We start from the raw sequence: 20,836 nt of genomic DNA, 5'->3' as shown, positions 1-20,836 counted from the left end.
CCACATGGTCACATTGCCATATTACCATATAGCCACATTGCCACATTGTCACATTGTCACATTGTCGCATTGCCACATGGTCACATTACCATCTTACCATATAGCCAAATTGCCACATTGTCACATTGCCATATTACCATATAGTCACATTGCCACATTGTCACATTGTCACATTGTCACATTGCCACATTGCCATATTACCATATAGTCACATTGCCACATTGCCACATTGTCACATTGTCGCATTGCCATATTACCATATAGCCACATTGTAACATTGCCATATTACCATATAGCCACATTGCCACAATGTATTTGTATAGAATATCTGCGTGGTGACGGTATCGATGATGACCTTTCTGTTCCTGAACCACAGACACTGTCACAATAAGGCAATTCAGAAACAATCAGCAAAATGTCGATGTAACTGAGAAATTCAAGACGGCTACTTAAGACGCTTCAGCATTTAACAACAGATAATCCAAGAGCCAGAAGCCACAAGGTCAGGATTCAAGATGTCCACTAGAAGAACGTCAATTCATTCAACTAAGTGCCATTGATTTCACTCATCAGGCGAAGGTCTCCAAATCTTCAAATCTCTCACGTCTGAGATCGATAGGTTACGGTGACCTACACATACGTCCCTAAACCGACATGAGACGGGAACTAGCACATTTATCGGACCATCTTGCAATTGATGGTTAAAAAACGCCAGTTGATTCCACGGTGCCGAGCTTGTATAAAAAATAATTCTTTGCCATCTAAACTTGTATGGCTCCCTAATCGACTTCCGTTATTACCCAGGCTTGAATTTACTTCTGTTATTGTGTAGAGGACTATTTAGATGCAAGGTTTTATTCGGAACTCTCAAGTCTCAAACATTCCGTTTGAAATGCTGAATAATCTGTACCCTGAAGGGCTTATACAAAGAGACAATGGTGTGTATTCAGCTGTATGTAAGCAGTTGTGCACAAGAAACGTCAGTGAAGTCTGCCTTGTATCCCCAGGATAAGCATTCAGAAATGGAGATAATATATTCCTTACGCAAAACAAAGTATCATTTAGTTCAGGACAATATTCTTGGCATGCTGTCCATGACAGTAGGTACGGACGTAATCTGTCTTAAGGCAAGCTTGCCTAATCGCTGTTCGCGGATAAGACGCTGTCCATGACGCAGTGCTTTGATCAGGTGAGGTCTAACCTCTTTTGTAGGAATCAGTTATAAGCTGCTTTACCAGCTGGGGTGTGTGTGTGTGGGGTGTGTGTGGGGTGGGGTGTGTGTGTGGGGGTGGGGGGGGGGGGGGGGGGGGTGGGGGTGGGTGGGTGGGGGGGGGGAGAGGCTGGACACAATTAAAAGGTGGACAGAAAACTGTTTCCCTACTTAACAGCCCTCTGTTGTCAGCATGGGAGACTGGCTGATCCAACGTGCGATGGCTTCAGAGACAGAAAACACCGCTGATGCTCTACATGATGCAGTCAGTGGGGGATTACATCTCCCCATGATACAGCATGCTGCTTGGAATGCACAGTAGATGTAGACCAACTGGAATTGGATGCTGCTGGCCGGCGAAAGATGTAACTTATTGATTTCAAGAACGAGGAATACGGACTACTCGAGACCCGGACACAATTAAAAGGTGGACAGAAAACTGTTTCCCTACTTAACAGCCCTCTGTTGTCAGCATGGGAGACTGGCTGATCCAACGTGCGATGGCTTCAGAGACAGAAAACACCGCTGATGCTCTACATGATGCAGTCAGTGGGGGATTACATCTCCCCATGATACAGCATGCTGCTTGGAATGCACAGTAGATGTAGACCAACTGGAATTGGATGCTGCTGGCCGGCGAAAGATGTAACTTATTGATTTCAAGAACGAGGAATACGGACTACTCGAGACCCGGTTGAAAACTTGCCAGAAGCTAAACTAATTGATTCATTGAAAAGGGTTTGCACCAAACTTGCTGAAAAAATTATCTGCTAAAAGTACCAGCATCAATTCAAAAGAGCACTTAAATCTAAAGATGTCTACCTGTTGAAGGTAATGTAACAAACACTTATATAGTCCTACCCTGAGAGTATGTAATTCATGTTAATTTGGCTCACGTTATTCACAAAGACAGTATCTGTAGTGTCCTTCACGCACTGAGATGTATGTTTGTATTGCTACAAGAATACAGAACTCTGTATTGCTACAAGAATACAGAACTTTGTATTGCTACAAGAATACAGAACTTTGCATTGCTTCAAGATTACAGAACTTTGTATTGCTACAAGAATACAGAACTTTGTATTGCTACAAGAATACAGAACTTTGTATTGCTACAAGAATACAGAACTTTGTATTGCTACAAGAATACAGAACTTTGCCATGCTTCAAGAATACAGAACTTTGTATTGCTACAAGAATACAGAACTTTGCATTGCTTCAAGATTACAGAACTTTGCATTGCTTCAAGATTACAGAACTTTGTATTGCTACAAGAATACAGAACTTTGTATTGCTACAAGAATACAGAACTCTGTATTGCTACAAGAATACAGAACTTTGTATTGCTACAAGAATACAGAACTTTGTATTGCTACAAGAATACAGAACTTTGTATTGCTTCAAGAATACAGAACTTTGTATTGCTACAAGAATACAGAACTTTGTATTGCTTCAAGAATACAGAACTTTGTATTGCTACAAGAATACAGAACTTTGTATTGCTACAAGAATACAGAGCTTTGTATTGCTACAAGAATACAGAATGGTGTCGGGATAATAAGGATCCTAAGTAAGGATAAGATATATGGATGAACAACTTCTTTATTACAATTAGCAGCGACGTTTGGGTGTAGGTTCTAACATCCTTATCACTTGCTTGTTAGAACCTACACCGAAACGTCGCTCCTAATTGTAATAAAAAAGTTGCTCATCCATATATCTTATCCTTACTTAGTGCTCCAACTTCTAAATGTCTCTCAAAGAAGAAATAAGGATCCTTATGTGTTGCAATACAATTATTTTACAGTGCAATGGAAATAGAGGTGGCGTGGCGTGTTTACAGAACTACAGATCATGCTGCAGCAGTCGACATGCATCTTCCTTAAAGTCACAGGGATACCATCTGTATGTATTATAGAAAGAATTTAGCGCCACATTCTTCTGTTCTGAATACGTACCATATATCCTTTTCATAAAGATATTTAACCTTTATCATTTTTATTTTTGACAGGTGTTTTATACCTTATTATCATTGTTTATTATTAAACTAACCCCATTTGACCCCGACCGCGACATTGGCCAGCGGACGTGACACAAATCTACTACTGCTGCTACTACTGCTACTACTACTACTACTACTACTACTACTACTACTGCTGCTACTACTACTACTACTACTACAACTACTGCTGCTGCTTCTACTACTATTGCTGCTGCTTCTACTGCTGTTGCTGTTACTACTACTACTATTGCTGCTGCTACTACTGCTGCTGCTACTATTACTGCTGCTGCTACTACTACTACTACTACTACTGCTGCTACTACTACTACTACTACTACTACAACAACTACTACTGCTACTACTGCTGCTGCTACTACTACTATTGCTGCTGCTACTACTGCTGCTACTATTACTGCTGCTGCTACTACTACTACTGATGCTGATGCTACTACTAATACTACTACTACTGCTACTACTACTACTACTACTACTACAACTACTGCTGCTGCTTCTACTACTATTGCTGCTGCTTCTACTGCTGCTGCTGTTACTACTACTACTATTGCTGCTGCTACTACTGCTGCTGCTACTATTACTGCTGCTGCTACTACTACTACTACTACTGCTGCTACTACTACTACTGCTGCTAATACTACTGCTGCTGCTGCTGCTACTACTACTGTTTGAATAACGAATTGGAAGATACGTATAAAGGGTAGTGCTTGGTCGTCATAGAAAGAGGACCTTATACAAGTTATACTCTTGACCCCAATGGGTTAAACAACATATCTGACGTCACATACGTCATTAATAGCTTCCCATCAGGTACATTGGACCTCTCCCCTATTTGCTGTACGTCAGTGATATCGACGCAATATCATCACAGAAGTCCGTACAATACATGCATTGTCAGCAATCGATACTCTTTTATTTTCTCCCAAAGCTCACCGTCTGTGATTGTGTTGATTCTATTTTGACTGACTATAGATGGTGAGGTTTGTTCGTAGTTTCGATTTTCTAAGCTATTTAGACACTGAGGCTGACTCGGCTGTCTCTATTAGCAGCCTAGAGGACGTTGCTGTAACTTCAACACATCAATAGCTTCACAGCTAGTTGCCCCATTAGGCATCATACAAACGTAAATATAAGTCTATATGATAGCACCACTAGGAGAGAAAAAGGTCTATGCAGCATATAAAGACATAGACATAGGTCTTTGTAATAGCCCCCCCCCCCCCCCCCCCCCCAGTGATATAAGTATAGATCTATATTACAGCATCTTAGGAAAATAGATATTTATAACAGTATCGCAAGGACGAAGATATAGGTCCATATTATACCATCACAAGGACGTAGATATAGGTCTATATCATAGCATCACAAGGACGTGGGTATAGGTCTATATTATATAATCACAAGGACGTATATATAGGTCTATATTATAGCATCACAAGGACGTAGATATAGATCTATATTATAGCATCACAATGACGTGGGCATATATCTATATTATAGCATCACAATGACGTGGGCATAGATCTATATTATAGAAACACAAGGACGTTGATATAGGTCTATATTATAGCATCACAAGGGCGTAGATATAGATCTATATTATAGCATCACAAGGACGTGGGCATAGGTCTATATTATAGAAACACAAGGACGTTGATATAGGTCTATATTATGGCATCACAAGGACGTAGATATAGATCAATATTATAGCATCACAAGGACGTGGGCATAGATCTATATTATAGCATCACAAGGACGTGGGCATAGGTCTATATTATAGAAACACAAGGACGTTGATATAGGTCTATATTATAGCATCACAAGGGCGTTGATATAGGTCTATATTATAGAAACACCAGGACGTGGGTATAGGTCTATATTATAGCAACACAAGGACGTGGGTATAGGTCTATATTATGGCATCACAAGGACGTGGGTATAGATTGATATTATGGCATCACAAGGACGTGGGGACGGGTCTATATTATAGCATCTCTTGAAAGTAGATGTTGGTTTATATTATAGCATTTCTTGGATATAGATATATTTCTATGTTTTTAGTTACTTAAGGACGTAAATATGGATCTATATCATAGCATCTCCAGTTCGTAGACATAGGTACAGATTACAGATAGTTACAGATAGTTACCTCAGGACATAAACAATGCTCAAACTATAGCATAGAAAGAACATAGATGCAGATATATATTATTCATTCTCAAGGGCGTATATAAAGGTCTATACTACTAGTATATCATCATCAAGGGCGTATATAGAGGTTTATGTTACAAGTTCATCATCATCAAGGGCGTATATAGAGGTTTATATTACTAGTATATCATCATCAAGGGCGTATATAGATGTCTTTATTACTAGTATATCATCACCAAGGGTGTATATAGCGGTCTATATTACTAGTACATCATCATCAAGGGCGTATATAGAGGTTTATATTACTAGTAAATCATCATCAAGGGCGTATATAGAGGTCTATATTATTAGTATATCATCATCAAGGGCGTATATAGAGGTCTATATTACTAGTATATCATCAAGGGCGTATATAGCGGTCTATATTACTAGATCATCATCATCAAGGGCGTATATAGAGGCCTATATTACTTGTACATCATCATCAAGGGCGTATGTAGAGGTCTATATTACTAGTACATCATCATCAAAGGCGACTATGGAGGTATATATTACTAGTCTATCATCACCAAGGGCGTATATAGAGGTCTTTATTACTAGTAAATCATCATCAAGGGCGTATATAGAGGTCTATATTACTAGTATATCATCATCAAGGGCGTATATAGAGGTTTATATTACTAGTATATCATCATCAAGGGCGTATATAGAGGTCTATATTACTAGTATATCATCATCAAGGGCGTATATAGAGGTCTATATTACTAGTATATCATCATCAAGGGCGTATATAGAGGTCTATATTACTAGTATATCATCATCAAGGGCGTATATAGAGGTCTATATTACTAGTATATCATCATCAAGGGCGTATATAGAGGTTTATATTACTAGTATATCATCATCAAGGGCGTATATAGAGGTTTACATTACTAGTATATCATCATCAAGGGCGTATATAGAGGTTTACATTACTAGTATATCATCATCAAGGGCGTATATAGAGGTCTATATTACTAGTATATCATCATCAAGGGCGTATATAGCGGTCTATATTACTAGTATATCATCAAGGGCGTATATAGCGGTCTATATTACTAGTATATCATCAAGGGCGTATATAGCGGTCTATATTACTAGTATAGCATCAAGGGCGTACATAGCGGTCTATATTACTAGTATAGCATCAAGGGCGTATATAGCGGTCTATATTACTAGTATAGCATCAAGGGCGTATATAGCGGTCTATATTACTAGTATAGCATCAAGGGCGTATATAGCGGTCTATATTACTAGTATAGCATCAAGGGCGTATAAAGATGTCTATGTTACTAGTATATCATCATCAAGGGCGTATATAGAGGTCTATATTACTAGTATATCATCATCAAGGGCGTATATAGAGGTCTATATTACTAGTATATCATCATCAAGGGCGTATATAGAGGTCTATATTACTAGTATAGCATCATTAAGTGCATAGAAATGGCTCAATATTTAGTATGTCTTGGAGTGCATGGCCCATCCGAAGCAGACATTCTATTTTTTTAAATAAAACAAGCGTTGCCTGGGGGACCTTTGTTATGATTCCGAGCCGACCAGTCCTTGTTTTAGCCCCTTTATGCCGAGCGCCAGGCAGAGTGACAACAAGTACCATCTTTTAACGTCTTGTATACTACATCTCTCAGTTCAAGATGTTTGTGTGTTTCTCTTCATATTTACGATGTCGAAATCCGCATGTATTGTTTAGTAATTGCACCCAGGTCCCCTAGCAAACTACCGATGTGCAAGAACTGACGTGTACTCGAGTTACAAGGAAGCTACACATCTAATTCCCAATACAATAGAACGTAAAACAAAACCCTTCAGGGTGCCATATTTAATTTCGCTTCTGATCTCATCACCTGTTGAGATACCAATTCAACCAGTTACATCATCAACACCCCATGCTGGGACGGACGGCAGTAACAACTGTCAGCTGTATTCAACGTCGTCGCACCGAGTCGGGTAACGGCGAGACAGGGGACACCTCGCGTATAGCGCCATTAGGGGTCCTCGTTTGTACAGGTGGAGACAGCGTAATTAAGGAAAACGTGGACCTAGGGTTAGAGTAATTAAATCTTGTAGAGGTGTGTCGTGAACTATTCCCTTGGAAACCGGCAAACATCATAACGATAAATGTTACCATGGGAACAGGAAAAAAACACCATAACGGGAATTGAAGTTAATGACTGAGTATGGTTTTACGCCGCAAAGGCAATACTCCAGCAATATGGGGGACACGAGAAATAGGCTTCACACATTGTGCCAGTGTGGTGAATCGGACATAGACCTTCCGCGTGATGAGCGAACGCTTTAACCAATAGGTTACCACACACCCCTACGAGAATTGGAACAAAATACCATTTCAAAAACTGTATAAAGAGAAAAAAATAAATGTGTTATAATTGCATATTGAGTCAACAATTTCACGGAAATGCTCCTAATTTATATGTCCACACACGGATTTCGAAGTGTAGTCTACTTTCAGTAGGAAGTGACATTGCTTGTGTATAACAGTGCACGTAATTGTAATGAAACATGACTGTTTTGGGACGTTGTCTTTCTAAATCTGAAAGCAGTCATAAATTTAGTCCCATGTCGACATATGATGTGTAATAAGAGAGTGCGGGGGTGGCCAATGGCGGATGGGAGTGGTGATAAGTTTCGACAGGGACGGAACTGAGGGCTAAATGACTATAACATTACCTATAAACCACAGATCCCGCCACTGAGTCCAAATCTCCGAGGGCCACTAACATCGCCTGCAGCACTGGAGAGATACAGCAACGTAACATCTGCCATGGCTGTTGTGATGGCGATTATATCGTCAGTGGTCGACCAACGGTCTGTGGTAAAAGTTTACGTACCGTCTAGATGGGCTTGTCGCATTACAGGCGCTGAGGGTGACCTTCTGAGGATGACCTTCTGAGGGTGACCTTCAACTATGTATCCATTGGGAGGTTGTTGGATGATAGATACATCCGATTCATTCAGGTATGTTAGATTCAGATTATCTGGGTTTTGAAATGATGAGGGACATATATTAACACGGTTAATGAGTTTCTTTGGGCCATGGAAGGGCTCAGAGAAGGGATAAGTAAGCGTGGCATTTCAGTACACGTCGCTTCCAGTGACGTCATTCTTCTTACGCTTCCAGTGACGTCATTCTTCTTACGCTTCCAGTGACGTCATTTTTCTTACGCTTCCAGTGACGTCATTCTTCTTACACTTCCAGTGACGTCATTCTTCTTAGGTATATAAGCCATGTATGGACATCTTTATATGACGTAACCCTGTGGATTATAGCGTATCAATACATTACCGCTATCTTTGATATCCTTTCTGGCTTCAAACGGTCACTTCTATAGTACACCCGGAGTCTTTGTTACAGAATACGTGTACTATGAACCGTTTACAAAGAACAACGGTAAGGAGCGGTATAAGCGTAACAGAGGAGTAACGAGGCTTCCACGTGTAACTACTGACGCTGACATGAACACACTGACGACCACACTGAGTAGGAATGAAATATTAGATGCGGTTTTGTTTAGTACTTAACCAGGATAAATATTTCAATGAAAATGATAATTTCCTTAAATAAGCAAGGGATGTGTGACATAATCTCTCGATTTTATTCTGTACTGCTCGACGTACAGAAATGAGTGTCAACCAAGCGAAGTGCTTTTCAAATCGGCCAAGACTGTCTGAACGACCTCTGCATCGAGTTTATGTGCAGTGTGCTGAGAATATCAGCAAACCTGCAGAGTCCTTCGCTTGGATGAAGTCGGCTGGCCTGAAAAGTGAAACAGAAGGCTTTGTGTTTGCTGCTCAGGACCCATCACTTCCCACTCGAAACCGTCAATGTGTGATTTTTCATCAAAGTGTTAATATGAAATGTAGATTGTGCAATGAATTTAATGAAACGGTCCAACACATTGTCAGTGGGTGCCCAGCTTGAGCACAAACACAGTATCATAAGCGACATGATGGAGTGGCTTTTACCGTCTTTCGCCATGCTTGTGGTTTTGACGCAGTGGTCCATCCATGGTACGAGCCGAGGCTGCCATGGAAAATGAGAAATACAAAATTCTTTCGAATAGGTCCGTATTCAGCCTCAGACCTACCAAGGCCAACTCTCTGTCCCTTTGGACACTGATGTGCTTGACAAGATTCAGGAAAATCATGGCAAATATGCGGAACTCGCTTTCTAAATGTCACGCTTGCATCCCAAATTGTCCCACTCCCCATTGTTCTCGGTGCCATAGCTTTGGAACCTCTGAATCTGCTAATTGACATTGGGAGAGTACCCGGGTTTGCTGCCAGGATTACAGCCCTTCTGACAATCTGGGTAATGCAGAAGGCAGCAGTGTTGGGAAGTCTTCACATTCTCCGAAAAGTTCTCTGTGGGTTCGACTAGGCAGTGCTTCCAGGGAGAAGTCCAATTCGCTCTTTGGGCTGCGTGTAGAGGGGGCAAGGGCTTTCTGCAGATGATGAGCCTAACCTGTCTGACTGTGCAAGGATCACCCAAACCCTCTTTGCTGCATTTATTTATTTCAATCTGTATTGTGCTGTACAGCAGTACTCCTTCTGTGCGACGGCGCATGTAAACTGATCAGACAGTCAAGAAATGGACCAGAAATCCAGTCAAACAACAGCGCATTTACACAGGCTGGTGTCAGTGGATGTTGGTAAACACAGGCTGGTGTCAGTGGATGTTGGTAAACACAGGCTGGTGTCAGTGAATGTTGGTAAACACAGGCTGGTGTCAGTGGATGTTGGTAAACACAGGCTGGTGTCAGTGGATGTTAGTAAACACAGGTTGATGTCAGTGGATGTTAGTAAACACAGGTTGATGTCAGTGGATGTTGGTAAACACAGGCTGGTGTCAGTGGATGTTGGTAAACACAGGCTGGTGTCAGTGGATATTGGTAAACACGGGTTGATGTCAGTGGATGTTGGTAAACACAGGCTGATGTCAGTGGATGTTGGTAAACACAGGCTGGTGTCAGTGGATGTTGGTAAACACAGGCTGGTGTCAGTGGATGTTGGTAAACACAGGCTGGTGTCAGTGGATGTTGGTAAACACAGGCTGGTGTCAGTGGATGTTGGTAAACACAGGCTGGTGTCAGTGGATGTTGGTAAACACAGGCTGGTGTCAGTGGATGTTGGTAAACACAGGCTGGTGTCAGTGGATGTTGGTAAACACAGGCTGGTGTCAGTAAATGTTGGAAAACACAGGTTACCCCAGTGAAAGTTCAGTCACACTTCATACTGGTCCTCGTGTATGGATGTCGGTTGGCATTGGTGTCGATATCGGTTAATGATGATTCAAGTGTTATATCCAAGTATTAAGAGAGTTATCTTGTTCCTAACAAAGGATCTTGCTTGCGGCGAGCCACCGGAAATCTCACGGAAGCAAATCAACCAATCTCCAATGTCAAATGATTTTTCTAAAAGGTCAGTTTTTCGCTGAAGGGAGGATTTAGCATGATGGAGGTTGATTGGATGAAAACGTGATGAATGATAACTGGTGCGTTTTGATATTCCGTCACATGTGCTTGTTCCACGGACACCAAGACGTTCTCAATAATATGTTATATATGGGTACCCGGTAGGATGAGTTGTCAATGTGGTTGTTAACCTAACAGGCAACTTGGGTTGTATACTCCCCAAGGAGCTGAGAATGATTGTTGTGTGCAAACTGATCCAATGACCGCGGTAAATAAAGCGCTTTGGGTATGTCTCTGTGTGATGTGGCAGTATGCGCAATATTAATGGCCTATTATAAAGGCAAATTGAACATTTTAGCTTACATATTTCACAAAGAGCAATTAATAAATAATTAAGAAGTCAAATATTTCCTTCGCCTTCGTGTACAAGGGACTTACATCCATCAGCCACGCACTAATACCAAGGAGATTCACAATATATGTAGTCATCACATGCAGGTGAGTGAGTGAGTATGGTTTTACGCCGCAATTAGCACTATTCAAGACGTATCAGGGCATAGGAACACCAGAAATGGGCTCCGATATTGTACTCATGTGGGAAATCGAACCCCAGTCTTCGACTGGACGGGTCAACGCTTTAACAACGAGGCTACCCTACCACTCCAATACATCAAAGCCCTCTGAGTGCTTACTCGGTGTATTATAAACACAGGTGAATGAGTTAGTGACAAAAGGTCAATTATTTCCAGGTTGTGAAAACGTCAGTGATGACCAAGAAATCAATGATTATTACCACGTCTTATGGTTGATTATAACCACGTATTATGGTATTAACACGCAATGCACTAGAACATATCAATGCTATTTCCCCTCCCATTGAACCCGTGAACATCCGGGGTAGATTAGGTCTTCAGCAACCCATGCTTGCCGTAAAAGGCGACTTTGCTTGTCGTAAGAGGCGTCAACGGGATAGGGATGTCAGGCTTGCTGATATGGTTGATGCATGTCATTGTATCCCAATGCTCATGATGTCAATCAGTGGATTGTCTGGTCCAGACTCGATTATTTACAGACCACCGTCATACAGCTGGAATATCGCTGAGTGCAGCGTTAAACAACAAAGAACCCCCTCCCCCCAAAAAAAAAAAAAAAAAAAAACTCATCCTATTGCATGACGTTAAAACCATTGGTTCCAATGATGAGGATGCGGGACGGATAGTTAAGATTTGTTGACGGCTAGCACTGTCTATACAACATGGTCGCGCATCAAAGCCATAAAGATGGTATGTTGACATACGGCGGCCTGTCGTGCATCGTTACACATATGATGGCTCCTTGGGCAAGTGACTTTGTTCCAAACGTGCCTCTGGTCACCAAGCAGTGAATGGGTACCCGGTAGGACGTGATGGCAATGTGGCTGTTAATCTTCTAGCGACTTACAGGCAGCTTGGGTTGTATTCTCCCCAGGGAGCTGGGAATGATTGTTGAGTGCACACTGATCCAGTGACCGGGGTAATAATAGCGTTTTGAGTATGTCACCCAATGTGGTTTGGTAATATTCGGAATATAAATGGATTAATATTATTATCATCATCATCATCATCATCATCATCATCATCATCACCATTCTTATTATTATCATCATCACCATCATCATCATCATCATCATATTATTATTATTATTATTATTATTATTATTATTTTCATCATCACCGCACACTGAGAACAAAGATCCACGATGAGCCATCACGTTTACCAGTCTACTAGACAATGTGTACCGCGGGATTCACACATAGCCAAAAGCTTGATCTATTGGTGGAGTCACTGCAAGCGAAACCCGTACTTGGCTCATACACGTCCCTAGCCTTAGGGAACACTGCACACGTACAGTCCTCTAACGATGACCAATGGGGGAATCAAGGGGTATTGGTCAAATCAGTCCCTGTGAATGGAATCCACACCATCGTCGATATTGATAACGGGTTACCTCGGGACCGCTCTGCCAATGACATATACAACCCTAGGACATATGTGGCCCGAGTAATTAGTATTTGTTTATCAACAACGATCTTTCTACCGCCCATTGTCCAACTATTACCATCCGTTGATTGAAAGCTCCACAGAGTGATAGATCAGGGAGAATAACAGAGCGTCGCGTATCGAGCTCCCGTGACAAATCGATACTCCTGTCTTTACACGATCACTTCTATAGTGCAACGCGAGTCATTATCACACAGTATGTGCAATATAAATCGACCACAGTTTAAACTTAGTTACGGAAAAATATTGAACTGATGTTCACAGATAACCTGAGTACATTTTCATCGAGAGGCAAGAAGTGGTAGCATTGATCATTTCTTTGCATACTTTCACAACAGGATATGCAATGTTGTCGGTTTTATTGATTGAGTATGGTTTTACACCGCTTTTGGCAATATTCCAGCAATATCACGGCAGGGGGACACCAGAAATGGGCTTCACACATTGTACCCATGTGGGGAATCGAACCCGGGTCTTCGGCGTGACGAGCGAACGCTTTAACCACTAGGCTACCCGACCGCCCTTTGTCAGTTTTAGGTCTCTAATTTGCTGTTATGATTATTAAACGCGTTGGGTCACATTTAGAGATCTTTGAATAAATGTCATTAAACACAGCGCATATTTACTTAGTATCTCAACACAGACCATTGTAGTGCTTGGTTAGGAACACAGTCCGAGATATGGAATCAGACAAACGATATAACCGCAGAGAACAAAATGTCAATGACCTGACTAAGGCGTTCTGGCTATCAAAGACAGAACATGGTGGCCATCAAAGAAAAAGAAGCTGTGCCTCTACAACATGTATGTCATTATATTTCTGGAAGATGTATGTCATTATGTTTCTGGAAGATGTATGTTATTATGTTTCTCGACGATTTATGTTATTATGTCTAAAACCAAATATTAGACAGTAACGACTGACCTCAAAAGTAACTGAGAAATGAAGACCACCAAAGAGCATGACATGATGGTCATCGGAGATCCGTAACGTGGCCAATAGAGATCCGTAACATGACATCAGAGATCCGTAACATGGCCAACAGAGATCGTAACGTGATCAGAGATCCGTAACATGTCATCTGAGATCCGTAACATGTCAACAGAGATCCGTAACATGGCCAACAGAGATCCGTAACATGTGATCAGAGATCCGTAACATGTCATCTGAGATCCGTAACATGTCAACAGAGATCCGTAACATGTCATCAGAGATCCGTAACATGGTTAACGGATATCCGTAACATGGCCAACAGAGATCCGTAACATGTCATCAGAGATCCGTAACATGGCCAACAGAGATCCGTAACATGGCCAACAGAGATCCGTAACATGTGATCAGAGATCCGTAACATGTCATCAAAATATCCGTAGCATGACATCAGAGATCCGTAACATCTCATCAGAGATCCGTAACATGTCAACAGAGATCCGTAACATGTCATCAGAGATCCGTAACATGGTTAACGGATATCCGTAACATGGCCAACAGAGATCCGTAACATGTGATCAGAGATCCGTAACATGGCCAACAGAGATCCGTAACATGGCCAACAGAGATCCGTAACATGTGATCAGAGATCCGTAACATGTCATCAAAATATCCGTAGCATGACATCAGAGATCCGTAACATCTCATCAGAGACATCTTCATCATAACGAAAGAAAATGAAAGTCGAATTATCAGAACAGTTCCTACTACTGGCATAATCAGTGGTTTATATCACATCCGTTTTTTCGCAAAATATAAAACGTCAACGCCAGAGGATAACAGCCTCGATTATCCAGCGAAACATATTCTATTGGACGTAAAGGGGAAAATATGAGTGAACATATCGATGGGTCCCTGAAAATGAGTGAAGACACCGTGTGTTCGGGAAAAGGGTCAGCAAAGGTAAAAAAATCATAAGGAATAGTCAGAATAGAGATCATCATTCATTAGATGAACATGATTAAAAGAAAATTATAATTTGAGTTGACAGTAAAATTATCTCAAGGAAGAAGTTCAAGATGACTTTAAACTCAACTCTAAGCGAAATGGGATCGTTGGTTAGCCTAGTGGTGACGTCGTTCACTTGTCAGGCCGAAGACCCGTGTTCGTATCCCAATGGTACAATCTGTGAAGCCATTGTGTAGCCATGGTGCTATTGCCTGAATAATGCGTAAAACCTACGAACTAAACGAACTTGAAACAACGGGCGTATATTGTCCTCCTCAGTACCGCCAACCAGTGATTACATCCACACCTTGTCAGTTGCTTGAATAATGTGAAAGTTAAGGTTCGATTACAGTCTATTAGTAAGAAATACAATAATAGACAATTGTAATGTGAATGGCTATTTCTATCTGAACAAAACGGATAGTTACTTGATGCACCACAAGCCTAACGCTGACTTTACCTGTAACCTAGACTGACAACTAGTTTCTGAATGAACATATCTTACTGGGAAAACATTTGTAAATTATCCTAATAAAATATAATAAAAAGAAGCCCAATCTAGACTTGCTCACTTGCATGTGCTGTTTTGGGTAGATTTGTTTCAGGGTCTGTATGACAGACTCCTAGTAACCCTTCCATCTAGATAGAGGGCGCTAATACAGTTGCAGCGCCCTCTAGCGGCCGGTACAGAGTAGGCCTATAACCGTCCACGACAACACCGGAAGGACGTAGAGAGGCGATATTCCTTATGGCCACCTTCCTACCGTTATGAGCAATAAGATCATAATAAATTGAGTTTTGAAGATGCAAGGCTTCGTTTCTACAGCTAATTTGCGTTGTTATTAGCCTAGGTAGTGTTATTAGCGTTTGATTTTATGTGTGTTTTATTACTGCAATGACATGTCCCTAATGATGACGCTAAATGGATTACGTGATAATCACCAAGACGTAACAAGCGAGAGTCATTCTGACCCTCGGTTACATTCATCAACATCTCGCTAGCACAGCGTTATCCCCTCATTTGGCCGGATAGGACGGCTTTTTGCACTTAATGGATATCGATTTTGTGTTGCAAAACGCTTGTCTTCACCTACTGAAAGCAGGTCGTACAATCGTGTTGATGAGATGGAAGTCTATAAGTTGAGGAATGAGACGAGTTGAGACTTCCTTGGTTCCCCGTTATAAGGTGACTAGAGAGTAGCCGTCTCTACCCACAGCCAATGCAGGTCAATTGGGAGAATAGTGGGTAATTAGCTCTCAGTTGTACAACTGTATAGTTGACTGAGTAACTTTGACTTAATGCTGCTTTGAAACTATTTCAATGATAACATGGCATGTCACCTTGGTGTGGTAGGGAAACCCTCGAATTACGGTGGCCCATAAGGGACATGGAGTCTGTTTTTCAATATTTTGTTATTTCACTTACTTTTATCGTAACCTTTTGAAAATTAACACAATTTGTCATACAAATATGTGATAAATCATGTGTAAAGAAGATATTGAATCGCTGAAAAGTGAAACGAAAATGTCCAAAACTAAAATGAAAATGTCAAAAGCCAAAACGAAAATGTCAAAAACTAAAATGAAAATGTCAAAAACAAAAGCGAAAATGACAAAACTAAAATGAAAATACAGAAAACTATTTCCACCGCGGTGGAAATATTATGTTTTCGGTTGTCTTCATACATGATTTATCACATATTTGTATGACAAATTGTGTTAATTTGCAAAAGGTTACGATAAAAGTAAGTGAAACATCAAAATATTGAAAAACAGACTCCATGTCCCTTATGGGCCACCGTATCGAATAGCGTATCAACGACAAAGCCCTTTCCATAATAATAAGAAATCTTTGCTAAAAGCAGAGTCTAATGTCGGATCCGACTGTATCATGACCATGTGTTTATGAATCACTATCAAATAGTGATGATACCAGGTAGCCGCGAAAAGGTGAGCGTATCCTGCCCCAGTGGTACCACCCGTCAAAAACACATGTAAAGGCAAGTCAATTGAGCATATGGTACAAACCTTGGAGCATGGGTATGGTGTTGATAGGCCAAAATTAGGCGGGGATTTAGGAACTGAACACCGATCAGCGGATCCTGGTACCAGTAAGGGACCCAACTTTCAACAGAGAGTTGCATGCCTTAGATGACAGACCACCATGCCACAACACAGACGAAAACGTTTTAAACAAGTAAAACTGACTAAAGTCAGAAAATCACTCGAATCTCTTAATGCTACTTGCGGAATTGATTCTACTTCCGGTATCAGGAGACACCCATGATTTCTCCATGTTAAAATTTTACACTGATGAAAGTGAGTGAGTGAGGTTTTACACCGCTTTTAGCAATGTTCCAGCAATATCACGGCGGGGGACACCACAAAAGGGCTTCACACATTGTAGCCATGTGGGGAATCGAACCCGGGTCTTCGGCGTGACGAGCGAACGCTTTAACCACTAGGATACCCCACGCCCCCACGGATGAAAGACCGTTTACACATTCATGCGCAAGTTCAATGGATGTTGTAAATAGCAGGTCATTTTTTATTTGTTTGCCTCAAAATGTTTTTCGACTGATCAGAAATATTCAATGGACAGTTAGCCTGCCGTAACGGTCGTGGCGTATACGGGTTTTTTTCGTTTTTGACAACACTTCAACACCAACGTCTCGAAACGCTGTGATTATGAAAATGAATTCCGTCAAAAGACGTCCTGTTAAAACTCTAGAAGCGTAATCGATCTTCTTTTTGACTTCCAAAGGAAACAATACCTCCCACACAGATCAAACATCTTCATCTAACCACCCCCAGACCAAAACCACTCGTTGGAAGTCTTGGAATCCATGGTCGGCCACTTACTGATTTGTTAAAGAAAAATAGTTCAAGGAATGTTTGTGAGTGAATTGCCAAGTCATACATGTACATGTAATCTCAAACCCATTCTTGTCCAGCTAACAGTCTTACAGGACAATTTCAAAGCGCAAGGTTAAAAATCATTCAAAACGTCAAGAATTTATAAGTGTGAAAGAAAAATCAGCCTTGAGCAAAAAAGTCGAGCAAAGATTTTGACAGCTCTTGAGATTACAGGATACCAGCGGAAGAATCATAATGAAGTAGTCCCACCGGAAATTGAGTTGCCCGCGGCTTGATAACGAGTGAAGAGGCAGGCGTCCGGAAGTGGTCGATCTGATGAACATTAAGCTTGTGACAGGGGTTGTTAAACTACGAGAACGCTTAACGCCGATCATTTAAGCTGTTATCTGTGATTTGCACACAATTAAAATAATTGTTTGACTTTCAGCAGGAGGTCGGGGACATGTTTGATCGGAGGTTTCAAGGACGGAACCAAAGGGGGTGTGGAGCTGTGACGACAACGTCACACTTTCACTGACTCCATCACTCAGCATGTGCGAAATGGTGCGAAATCTATAAAAACCCTTCATGTTTTTAACTTTATTTTATTTGCAGTAGTCACGACATTCTTTCAGGAAAGTTCTTATTGGTGTTTGGTAATGTTGACATTTAAGTTGAGCTATCGCTTACTGTGTTGGTTTTAGATTCAGAGTGCGTGTGTGTTTATCGTTGTCTCTGAGTTAATCAATGAGCAAGTGCGTGAGTAAATGTGCGAATAAGTGAGTGAAGTAAGGTATTTTCTTTTTTTTAAATACCAGTACCATTCCTTGTCGTCACTGTCACTGTCGTCGTAGCGTCCATTCCTCTACATCTCTTTACCCGTGGTTATATTCTTATGTACATAGTTTAATATCATATACTTTCTATTTTCCCTATTTTTAGAGATAATCAGCTGTTCAATATGAATTTCCCTTGGGATAATAAAGTCTTATCTTATCTTTTTTTTCTTTAGCACTAGAATTACCCTTAACAGTAGGGACGAAGTTCAAGCTTAACGTGGGTCGTAGGTTCAGTATGAGACAAACTGTTTAAAGGGGAAGTGTACACGCAAAAAATCACTTTCTTTCTTTTTCTAAACAAAACGCAATTTTAGAATTAGTTAATATCTGTGTTTGAAAATGTAAACTCATTTTTTTCACAGTGAAAGTAGGAAGCTCACAATAGTGTGAAAATGATATGCCGTTATGAGGCCTTCGTTTTTCGAGCTAAACAGGCCTGAGTTATCCCCCTTAGATTATGACGTAATTGGTGCCAATTCAACTGGATCCCTGTCTATTCTCAACGCAAAAGATATCAAGTACCAGTTTTCGGTAAAACAACATGGCCTACGACACACTCCGGCGCAGTGGTGACACAGCATAACACTATGCTGGCTGGCATCTTAGACGCTAGAATCACACACCTGTACCTACACCACGTGAAGCGGCTCTAACAAAGCATGATGACGTCATAATGTTTATCAATTGGCACCAATGACGTCATATTGCAAGGGGCATAAGCCATAGTGTTTTTGTTATGAAAATAGAACACTTGGTAAATGTGAAAAATATAAATCGTTTAAATGCAAACATATGTTAATTAATTGTGATATTTTTATATTTTTGTCTATGACACTACTATGTTAACACTTGTAATGTGGAAAAAGTACAAGAAAAATAGGTTCATTTCCGTGTGAACTTGCCCTTTAAAGACGCAAGTGAACATTGTATGCATGTAGTCAGCTAAAGTAAGGCCTAAGACACTTAGATCGAGTGGCGTTGAGTACAAACAAGAATAATGACAATATATACGCAAAATACGGCTCCAGCGAAACCAATTTTAGTCTGTTGCTACGGAAACTGTTGCTGTTGATTAGAAATAGACATATTTCAGGTTTATCGTACTCGAGTGAATTGATTTTGAACTCAAAACTAATCTTTTGTTTAAACAAGCTTGTCGTTTATGTACACGAAGTCTACACTGTTGTGATGAGGAGAGAGACGCACCTTCTTCATATATGGAGACAATGTCAATATGGCGTCACGGTACCCAATATAGTTAAACCAGTGGAAATGAAAAAACTATGTCTTCGAAACTGAAAATTAAGTCCTCAGTACCGATATCCGGGTTCCTGGTAATATTCCACTTAACAGACATGCACAGGTTCCTTTACTATACAAAAGTAAGTTAATGGACACCCGATTTTGCCATGGCGGATTAACTATAGTCGTCATATGAAAAAATCAGGTGTTCTTTAACTTCTTCTCAGTAGTATATATAGTACTGACTTACACAGTTGTTTTGTTTATGGGTATTTTCATAATGCAGATGTATATGTAATTAGTGGGGAGACAATATTACTTAGTAATATAAAAGTAATATACTTATCTCCTAATTAACACATGATAATATTCAGGTGATATTAATCCACAGGAAAGTCGTAACTCACGTTTTTAGAGGCAGCGTTGACCTTGGCGGCGTGGCGTGGGTCCACAGCGGGCGCAGACAGGACTGAAACAGTACAGCAATGTTAGTGGAACTGGGGAGAATGTGTTGTTATGGCATATATAACTAGAGGTTGTTACACCGAACAACAACACAACAACGTTAGCGCAACTGGGGAGAATGTGTTGTTATGACATATATAACCAGAGGTTGTTACACCGAAACAAGATTACAACAACGTTAGCGCAACTGGGGAGAATGTGTTGTTATGACATATATAACCAGAGGTTGTTACACCGAAACAAGATCACAACAACGTTAGCACAACTGGGGAGAATGTGTTGTTATGACATATATAACGAGCGATTGTTACACAAAAAACAACAACACAACAACGTTAGTCTAACACATTCGTTGTTGTTAAATCATGTTCCTAAACCTACACTGTAATATAAGATCGTGTTACATTGTCACTATGAAGGCTTGTGTAGTTGCCAATAAAGGTTTTCACACTATTAAAAGTACAGAAATAAAAAAAACACACATCAACGCCAGACAATAACCAGTCTCGATTATCCACTGAAACAGATTCCTTTGGTCGTAACAGGATAAATAGCAGTGGAAACTATGGATGAGTGACGACACTG

The 20,836-nt window shown here is 40.7% G+C and overlaps 1 protein-coding gene across 1 annotated transcript in view; it reads right to left on the bottom strand.

Annotated features, from left to right (window-relative positions):
* LOC124131778 (Golgi integral membrane protein 4-like) overlaps positions 1–20,836 on the bottom strand; it is a 69,917-nt gene that overhangs the window by 28,727 nt on the left and 20,354 nt on the right. The window contains exon 2 of the mRNA XM_048403553.1: positions 20,194–20,255. Within this exon, the coding sequence (XP_048259510.1) occupies positions 20,194–20,255 (62 nt within the window). The remainder of the gene's footprint in view (positions 1–20,193; positions 20,256–20,836) is intronic.

This window comes from Haliotis rufescens, unplaced genomic scaffold, assembly GCF_023055435.1.
Source record: "Haliotis rufescens isolate VD_foot unplaced genomic scaffold, xgHalRufe1.0.p SCAF_3, whole genome shotgun sequence".
Classification (NCBI taxonomy): domain Eukaryota; kingdom Metazoa; phylum Mollusca; class Gastropoda; order Lepetellida; family Haliotidae; genus Haliotis; species Haliotis rufescens.
The sequence above is the reverse complement of the archived record's forward strand: the minus strand, read 5'-3'. Positions and strand labels throughout refer to the sequence as shown.